Source organism: Micropterus dolomieu, linkage group LG21, assembly GCF_021292245.1.
Source record: "Micropterus dolomieu isolate WLL.071019.BEF.003 ecotype Adirondacks linkage group LG21, ASM2129224v1, whole genome shotgun sequence".
NCBI lineage: Eukaryota > Metazoa > Chordata > Actinopteri > Centrarchiformes > Centrarchidae > Micropterus > Micropterus dolomieu.
Genome location: NC_060170.1, coordinates 30028354 through 30038276, shown reverse-complemented (window position 1 = coordinate 30038276; position 9923 = coordinate 30028354). Strand labels below are relative to the sequence as shown.

General features: G+C 40.9%; 1 protein-coding gene across 3 annotated transcripts in view; it reads right to left on the bottom strand.

Annotated features, from left to right (window-relative positions):
* Positions 1-1009: 1009 nt before the first annotated feature.
* The window catches only part of lmx1bb (LIM homeobox transcription factor 1, beta b), a 49074-nt gene continuing 40160 nt past the window's right edge, over positions 1010-9923 (bottom strand). For all 3 annotated transcript variants that reach the window (XM_046035630.1, XM_046035631.1, XM_046035632.1), the window contains 6 exons: positions 7705-7937; positions 5588-5763; positions 4985-5062; positions 4548-4614; positions 3302-3466; positions 1010-2202 (listed from right to left, as the gene is read on the bottom strand). In XM_046035630.1, the coding sequence (XP_045891586.1) occupies positions 2045-2202; positions 3302-3466; positions 4548-4614; positions 4985-5062; positions 5588-5763; positions 7705-7937 (877 nt within the window). In that variant the 3' untranslated portion in view covers positions 1010-2044. The remainder of the gene's footprint in view (positions 2203-3301; positions 3467-4547; positions 4615-4984; positions 5063-5587; positions 5764-7704; positions 7938-9923) is intronic.

Here is a 9923-nt window from a genome sequence, read left to right as displayed (position 1 = left end):
CAGAGTGACGGACAGAGTGTTTCCTGTTCAACTTGACATAGATTTCTTAAATCTAAAACAAAGCAACCTCAGAAGGAAAAAAACCAAAAAGTTATTTTCATGTCAGTTGGATCTGATCCATTTCTCAACAATTTGCATACTCAAACAAATCTCATCCAATCAGGTTCCAGAATAAGATGATGTCACAGCGGTGCTTCCGGGGATATTCGCCCACTGGTTTGACAAGTGAAGATGAATGGCAGTGTAACCTTGCCAACAAGTCCAACACCTGGCTGTCAGATTGAAGACTTGATAGTAGAGATATACCGCACAGCGCTCGTGCTCTAAATCCTCACAGATTTGACAATTTCATGTGCTGCTTCTGCTCAGGAATACCAGCCAAGATTATTAAACCCTGTCATGAGTATGACATTAGGAATATATTGAGTCATAGTAACACAGAACATCATAAATGCGCCGTTTATTGGTGTGGTCACATGACTAAACAGACAGTGGGAAGCTTGCTTGGCCACATTAAGGATCTGTCAGAGAGATGAAGGAGCACCCAGATGGTACTTCCAAGCAGCCGCCCAACAAGCCCTGAGGTTATAGGTGCGGTTCGCACTCTAGTCGTGCAGCTGTATTGGTATGTCACCTGAACTTTTCTCCGACCTCACATTCACTACATGTACAGGTTTCTGCTTCAGCGTCCTGGTAAACAGATTGTGCTCACAGTTGAGTTGCAAATTTCAATGGAGTCTACACCCACTTTAACGCCTCTGTGTGGCAGTACTTCAGCTAAATGCTAACATCAGCACGCTAACATGCTCAGGACAATGGTAACATGCGGATGTTTAGCAGGCATGTCAAACGTGTTCACCGTCTAATGTTAGCATGTTAGCCTTTTCTCATTACTGTAGCACTTAACACAACGTACAGCTGATGGCTTACATAGAAAAAAATATCCTGACATAACGAGTTGACAATACTTTTTAAAGGCTGTTCATTGAAGCAGGTGCATGTTACCATGTGAGTGATCACTGAATGGCATTTATTTAATGTTATCAGGAGAAAGACATTGTTTATTCATCAAACCAGTCAACTTTGGTCAATTAGCAACTTTAACATTTTGAGAATGCACATATGACAATGACAACAAAAGGTTTATGGTCTGTACGAAATAAATAGCAACATTGCTCATTTACAGCTTGGCTGAAGAAAAAACAAAACAAAAGGGTTAATCTTCATATTAAAAAGGCATACAAATGAGTTGTGATACTCATGAACTCACTAATTGCTCAACAAAAAAATGCTCTCCTTTTTAAATAAAGCTTTTTCAGTTTTAATATGCACCTTCAAGAGCCTGTTATAGTTAAATAAATAGAATGCTTTCCATTTTTAACATGCACATCCAATTTGCCTGGGGAGAGTATTTACACTTCACTGATCCTACTTGTCCACCAAATTCTCCACATTTTTTTCTCCTCTAAACAATTCTTTCTCACCACAAACTCTCATACATACACAACTGTACAGTCACTCTTGCAGACATGCTGCACCTATTTACTATTAACACAATATCTAAATCTATTGAAAGTGATCAAAATGCTAACGGTGAACATGGAAATCCATGTAGTGTAAAGAAGAAACAGTCCAAACACCACATCTTCACCGGGGGGGGGGGGCTTACAAAAAGTTTTAGTTTACAATCGATCATGCACTGTATAAATTCACTGCTATTTGGTTTGAGAGAGTGTAAATCAGTGGCTTCAATATCTACTTGTTTTCTTTAAGTGAACAAAGAAAGAGTAATATCTCCTGTGACAGATAAGCAATCCTACCGAATAATCTCTAACAATATTTAAGTCTTTCCCCCCAGGAATCTTCACTGTCCTACAACAAGTGGTTTAACTATCTTTGAGTAAGCTTCAGCACATAACCAGGAGCTACTGCAAGGAGGTGTTTCTTCTGTCGGGTCCATGTTAGTGTAGAAACTCCTGGCCATTGCGCTTTAGGTTGAGATGGGCAGTTTATTCTGTGCTGATGTTTTTTGCTCTCTTCTCTTTCATGACGCAAAATAAGAGTTCTGCATGGAGTAGAGGCGGTCAATGGGGTTCCCCACGCGGGCCTGCATGGAGTTGACTTCCGATGATGCCATGAAGCAGTCACTGAGGCTGGTTAAAGACGTGTCACTGTCTATGTCATGGAATGCAGAATCATTACCTGCAGAGAGAGAGAACACGGAGATAGCCGTCAACATTCGGTGGCAGAGGCGTCATTCAAAAACCCACTCTGACTGTGAAGTCAGTGCAATCTTGTATTTGAGATTTATAGCAGTGTTGGGAAATTATAATTACTAATAGTCACTTTGAGAAATTGCTGTTGTGTGTCATCACAATTGGGAAGACTGTTTTTTTAGTTATCATCAAAGCACACTTTTTGCTGCCCTCACTGGGACAATTGTGGTCTATGAGGGAGCATGTAAACAAGGGGCATCCTCCTAAAAGATCTGGTTAATAGCAACTGGTTCCGCCTTTCATAAAACCTCAACATGTTATTTCTCTGGAGGGAATAGTTAACTTTATTACACTCTGGATCTTAATGATAGTGTTGCACAAAACGGGGACAGTGATTTGAGACACATCTTTTAACGCCTTGCCAATATTGTTCTTTTCCCCAAACCAAAGGAGAGTGATGAGACTGGGGATTTGGGTTCTTACTACCGAGAAGAACTAAATGGAGGCAAATTATAAGGAAGTTATGAACTTCAGGAAATGGTCCCTCTGGGGCTTGTTGAGGACATCACTTAGAAATGTGTTATTCCAGTTACATCCTGTGGACTAACACTTGATTGACTCCCCCCCCCCCCCCCCCCCCCCCCTATTGTTTGCATTTTAATTCTTCTCTGTATCACACAGAAATCAGAGACTTGTTGTTTTCTCATTCTGATTCATTAGCTCACACAACCCTCGATCATTGTTTGGATTGCACTTCATCTCAAGCTGTCTGACTGACCACATGCTTTTACCACTGGAGGCGGAGAATTAAATCCATATTAAACAGATTTGAAAATGAACTTCAAAACCAATAGCTTATGAGCGCGCTTGTGTTACCTCATGTGGGAGGAGAAGAAGCTGATTGTACGTCTCTTTGAGCGGCTTAAATCAGGGGAGCTGTGCCTTGAACACATGTCCCACACTGGGGAACTATGAGGTTGATCAAGGGACAGGCATGTGTGTTTTTTTAGAGCAGGAGTGTGGGTTTTTTTTTTTTTTTTTGGTTAAGAGCTGGGGGGTGGGGGGTGGGGTTGGTGGATGCTCACCATATGGGTTCATGTGGTCCCCGGGCATCTGTGGGGGGGTGAGCCCCTGTTGGAACGGGTCTGTGCTGTAACCGTTCTGATCCATGGCGACCAGCTGCTGCTGCGGCGGAGCCAGCGGTGTGAAGGAGTTCATCATCCCCTCCATCCGATTGGACATTACTACCTCTGCAAGGAAATAAGAGCAAATATATACTGTGTAAATGCATCCATATACAATGGGTGCATGCAGAAGGGTGGGAATAGGGGAAAACCCTGGTGGTGACAGGACTGACAGTATAGACACGCTACTTCCTTGTAGTTTCCCATACAGGTCTAGTCATTTTAGATCACAAGCTCACCTAAATCTTTGTTTCTGTTTTGCACTTTTCTTAGTCTGCCAGAACAAAAAACTAATACTGATATAATACTCACAAACATAAAGGGAGTCTGGTGCCTGTGGGGTACAATATCTTCCAAATACCTGGATTGCTTGCCTGTGTCTGTTAGTATTTCCATGGAAACCTTAAAAAGTCCTTCTTGTGGCTTCTCCCACAACTCCCTTCACAAACACTGCTCTTGGCAAACTGACTTGTGAGAGGGACACAAAACTCTTGTGGCTTCAATACTGGAGCCCACCCCCCCGCACTTTCCTTTGCAGTGGCTTTGCAAAATGACGTCTGCCATTCATTTTGTTTGGCAGCTTGACAGAATATCTGAAAGTGTTCTTGTTTATACAGTGACATATTTGCAATCTGTAATTCAGTGTAATTATTAAATTTGTCAACTCTTTTCTCAGACAAGCTTTTTCCTCACAATACATTTCACAATACTGCAACACAAAATGGAGAAGAAAAGAAGATAATATTTTCTGATTCAGTGTTTTCCATGATATTCCTGTTTAGCTGTTTAGTGTTGATGTCAACATTACATGTTGTATGACATAAAATTACACATAAAAGTCTCTCCTTTAAATAACTATTTGTTTCTAATACGTTTGTATCCACCAAAAAAATAAAAACTACTCATTCATCCTCATTGAAAAACCCAGCTGTTCTAGTTGTGATGTCACAAAACACACATACACGTCTCAGACTACATCACTCTGCACAGTGAAGCTCATACAACCAAGCGAAAACACATTTTTGCGCAAAAGGGTGCTTTAAAAATTTTGAAAATGTGAAAAATAAAAGTGTGAATATAGAGCTACAAAACTATTTCCCATAGAAAGAGCTTCCTTTGTGTGCGCAGGGTATGTACAGTATCGTACCTTGGCCAAGTCTCTGAGAATTCTGTTGTTCTTGTTGTTGCTGCTGTCTTCTTGCCAACTTCTTCATCTGAAACGAAGGAGTCAAAGTTGTGAGGGACCCCCAAAACTAACATGCACTCTTTAATTTAGAAAGGATGCTCCTCGCTGTTCACCCTCGAATGAACTGCACAAATTCAGTATCTGAGTGCACTTCATTGTCAAGAATCAAAGGGTTTCACAAGATAATAATCAGAAAAGAGGAGGGCGTAGACATTTAATGCAAGAGTGAGCGAGATTTGCAACTCCTTGGACTTTTTTTTTTTTTTTTACATTTGTGAAAGGAATGCAGTGATAAGTTTAACACACATAGTTGTGGTAATTTATTAGCTGGACTCAAAGATGGAACAAGGCTGTATGCGGACACGAATCTGAATTCATCCCGTGTTAGCTGATCTCACCTTGGCTCTCTGGTTCTGAAACCACACCTGCACCACACGAACACTGAGTCCTGTCTCTGCAGCCAGCGTCTCCCTCACCTGAAAACATCAAGACAAAAGACCTTCAGCATCCCGCAAGAAAACAACACAAACTTCACAAGCACACGGAAATACTTTGCCTCCATAACACATCTTCCATGTTTCCCAAAAGGCACAGTGACTCATTGATTCACTTTGATTTCAGGCAACGTTGGATGAATGCAGTGGTCTTTTTGGACCTCTTGGTTATTGCCTCTTCAAAGCCTTGGCCCGGGTGCAGTGCCTCATTTAAGGCCCTGGCCATGGAGGCAATTCTCCTATCTCAGTATGACATTTGGTGCAGGCAGACTGCGTTACACCAGCCTGCCTCAGTTAACACAGACCAGAAAGCTGCTTGCCACTTCAAAGCTCAGCTCTGAGGAGGGGGAGGTTTTTTTTAATTTGAGAATTTTATTTGTGAAACTACTGTAGGGCTTGTGGTCGGCATCTAAATATATTTTACTCCAAATGCAGACCAGGGAATATAAAAAATCTTTTTAAATTCTCCTCACTTTGTCGTAGCAGATTATTTATGTTTTGTCTTACCTTTCTACAGGGTTTTGAGGACACCTCAAAGGAGGCCTTGAAGGCCCTTCTCTGTTGAGTGGTCAGGATGGTTCGAGGTCTTTTGGGCCTCCTGGGATCCTTCGCATCATCCCCCTTCCCCTGGCCTCCTATGCCTTTCTCAGGCTTGATGTCCAACTCCTCATCGTCACTTTTCTCTGCAGAAAAAATCATTTGTTCTGTATTGTCAGCACAAGCTTGAACTGACTACACCCTTTTAGTCAGTGACAGTCTGCTAATAAATATATTTTCATTCTTCCATATTCCGGGAGATTCACACACCACAAGTGCACAATCAAAGGAGACACATGTGTTTTTGATACTTTGTTATCAATTTATTACAAAAGGAAAAGGCCACATGTACGATTAGAGTTACAGAAGTCTATGGCTCTTGCTCTTGGAGAGCACAATGAAAAATGCACATTTGTCATTGAACTGGACACTGCGTCACATGTAATTTATTGCACTCAGCTTTGTTCGATTTACACTATATCAATCTCTGATAAGAATACTACATCAAGTGTAACATGAAAAAGGTAACACAAGTACATATGGGAAATGCATCTTCTGTGACACAGCAAGACAGTCACATTTTTATCTCTATTTCAGACCTAAAATAAGAAATTGACAGCTTTCATATGGATGGCTAGATTTTTACTGACAGCAGCAGGATATTACAATTTTGGGTTGTGAAATCTGTGTAATTTTTATGCTTCTGTCCTACAATGTGCCATTAAAACATAATAATTAGGTTTTATCAGATTTCTGTAAGGAAATGCCTGTTAGTTTATTTATTTTTTACATTAAAGTCAGATTGCTGTTTGCAGCTATTACATAGAATAACTACATATTCAATACAGTTCATTACCTTAAAAAAGTAATTCTAAAATGTAATGATCATAAATGTCTTTGTACTGGAAAAGGCGTAACAACAATAGTAATCTTTCTCCTCTATTAGGGGTAAAAAAACAATTTCATGAAATATGTTATTTAATTCACTGTGAGCACTGGAGCACTCCTGTAGTGACCGATTCACTTCAGTTTCACCTGCCAGAAAGGCCACAAAGCTACGTAAACATAACACAAAAACTAAAAAAAAAATCCCACTGATTATCCTTCTATGCGGGGCTGAAAACAAGTGTTTCCAAATCAAAAGCAGCAGTGTTGTTAATGAATACTAATGATTTGGGGGCCTAGTGGCTGTAAGGAGAGGAACACATGATGCCTCAGTGTCTCCTGTTCTCTGATAAGTATCTACATTTCTCCACTGAAGACCTACATTTCATCTGCCACATGCTGAGGTTAACCTCTGTTCATGTCAACATTTTCTCCATGTCGAAATGAGGAGTCTTGCACAAAAGACATGCCTGTGCGATATTGTCGGGACACAACCAAACGAGGAAGACGTAGAGCAAATATTCCCACAAGTTGACAAAAGTTGACACAGGCACAGATGTATTTGACAAATTCCCCGCTTTTGTGCATGTCTAAATGTGAGCCAGATGGTAGTGAACAGTGAGGCTTGGCGAGATGCCTCATTGTGTGTGGAAGCTATAGGCGAGGAACACAAGAGCTGATAAGAGCGGAGGAGCAGGCTTTCTGCAGAAAGGCCCCAAATCCCTCTGTCACTCACCATGATACAGTGATTTAATTCTTTCCAGCACCAGATCCTGCCCACGCATGGAGAGCCATTAATACAGGGTGGCTTGGCTTCGTCCTGTTTCCACTTCCTACTGTATCGTAAACCTATGCTCCTCTCTTGAATAAGAATGCTACAAAATCAGCCATTGAAAAGCTGCAGATGGAGCCATGTTAGAAGTTTTTACTGCCTGGGCTGCATACAAGATCTATGAAAAACCTCAGATGTCCCAGCACATGATCTGGCAACTAGTTTAAGGACAAATTAGTATTTTTTCTTTTAATATCACTTCCATAGCACTAAAACCAGTCAGATTCAGTTTGGATCCATTATGGTCGATGTCTATGTTGGCTGCCACTGTGATGGAACAGAGCATACAGAATACAACACCCTAGTGCCATATGATGATAGCACCACCATGCTGTTCTCACCCTTGTGTGAGAGGGTGCAGAGGGCTCACCTGAGTCTGAGTCATCCGGGCTAACCGAGCTGAGTAAGTCCTTCTCCCTCTCGTAGTCGATTTTGCACAACAGCTGACCCTCCTTCAGGACAAACTCATCGCCCTTCCTCAGCTGCCGGTCACACACGCAGCAGCAGAAGCAGTTCAGGTGGTAGACGCACTCCAGAGCACGCATCACAAACTCTGTGGGGGCTATCTTCTCCATGCAGCCGCTGCACTTGGTCGCAAACAATCTACAGAAGAACACACAGAGGAATATTTTTTTTTTAAAGCAATACTGTAACTTCTGAAAAAAAAAAGAAATGGAGCCATAATTATTTGATATATGAAAAGTTAAAACCATAAGAAATAAAATGCACAATTGCTCAGTTCAATACACTCAGTGGTTTTGCTGCTACAGCCTTGCTTGGTCTGGTATGACCAGTAGCTTATGGTGGCTTATATAAGCCAATGTTAGCAAACTTTTTTAGAGATAATGCTGCAATGACATTATTGGGGTAGCTCACAGACTTCTTTGCTACTTCGATGACTTTTACACTACCTTTAAGCATTTTTCATAACCCTACAATTACCACTTGTGGCCACATTGGCAGCTGTTCAGCAAAAAGCTACAGAAGGTTGCTTTGAAGTGAGACTATTCACTTCTAAGAAATGAAAAGTAGTATAATCATTCATCAATTAAATACACTCCAGCAGTTGTTGATACAACCTTTCTTGTTTTGGTTTCTTGTGCTACTATGTTTTACCGTTATCTTTTAATTGTCATTAGTGGTTACAGTGTCTGCTTTTCAGTAAAATTTACATAGTATCACTTAAAGTGCTTTTCTTTGGTGAGGCGTGTGGCTTTGTTTTTTCCCATAGCCTTTTCTTGAATTGCCCATCAAGGGTTTTTGATTAAGAGTCAAGTTGGCTTGCTGATCCTGTGGGCAGCCGAGGAGGTGACTCCTTTTGGCAGCAGCTCATCTGTTAAAATTTCTGGGGTGTGCCCAGCCCCGCATCATTCCAAGTGAGCTCAGTCATGGGCACCCAAACCGCCTCACAAATCTAACAAAGAGGCTGGATCATTTTCTAGGGCAGTGATCACTGAATCCTGATGATCGCAATCAAGCCTTTGCTGACAATTTACACATTTCTTTCATATCCACCATACTCTATACGCATCTGATACCATATCAGAGACCATGATTCATTGCTGACTACTGGGTTGCCCTCTAGTCTGTTCATATTTCATCTTACTGTCTAATATCATACCTCAATGGCGCAACCCTGCCTCCATCTTCTCTTATATCCTTTCAGGAAGATGTTTGCATTGTTTTATTGGTGACTGAGAGGCATTTAATTTGTTCTGTGTTGTTCAGAAGAAGCCACATTAAATGGAGTAAGAAGGCCGGGAGTGTGGTTGATCTTGTCCAGCCGTAAAGCTGGATTTATTAGTGGCCTCTTTGTTTGCCCTGGTCTGGAAGACAGCTGGCAACCGCCTATCTATTTGTGGTGAACATCTATTTCATTGTGCAAGGCAGAGAGGCAGTAAGATGAGCAATTGACATCATCTGCTGGTTCGGGACAGGGATGAGCGATAGTGATGAATATAATGTGTAAATATGAGTGGAGGGAAACCAAAGGATGGTTTTGTTATGGTAATGTTGTTATAGGTGCTGATTGAGTACTGATATGGTGTGTGTGTGTGCGCATGTGTTCACACGTGTAAGTGCATGTGTATGAGCAGCTGTATGCATGCTGAAAAGAAGATGAGTTATCTTTTCAGCTTTGTAAAATAATTGCTTCACTTCTCAGATCAGCATCAGCAGAGCTAAATGTTGTATTATCTTAATTATATTCATCAATTGACAGGTTATTGTACTGGTTTCATCCATAACGATCAAAATCGCTACCTGTATCTGGCACAGAAAACGGCAGTTATAAAGACTCATTTTCTTTTTAACCATCATGCAGCAGCAAAACAACAGAGATATCAGAATCTGGCACTCACAGGGTTCATGAAATCCTTTAATCTTTCATTTATTACAATAAGTTAAGAAGATTATTATTCAACTATGGAAAAACCTCAAGGATAATCCCTTGAAAAAGAACTTTTGGCATGTTTCTCAAACAAGCAGGGTTCTAGTTTAAGTGACCTGCCAACCTGGATCTATCTTCTAAACAAAACTTTTTGATGCAAAAAACCCACCAAACAAACAAACAAACAAACAAACAAACAA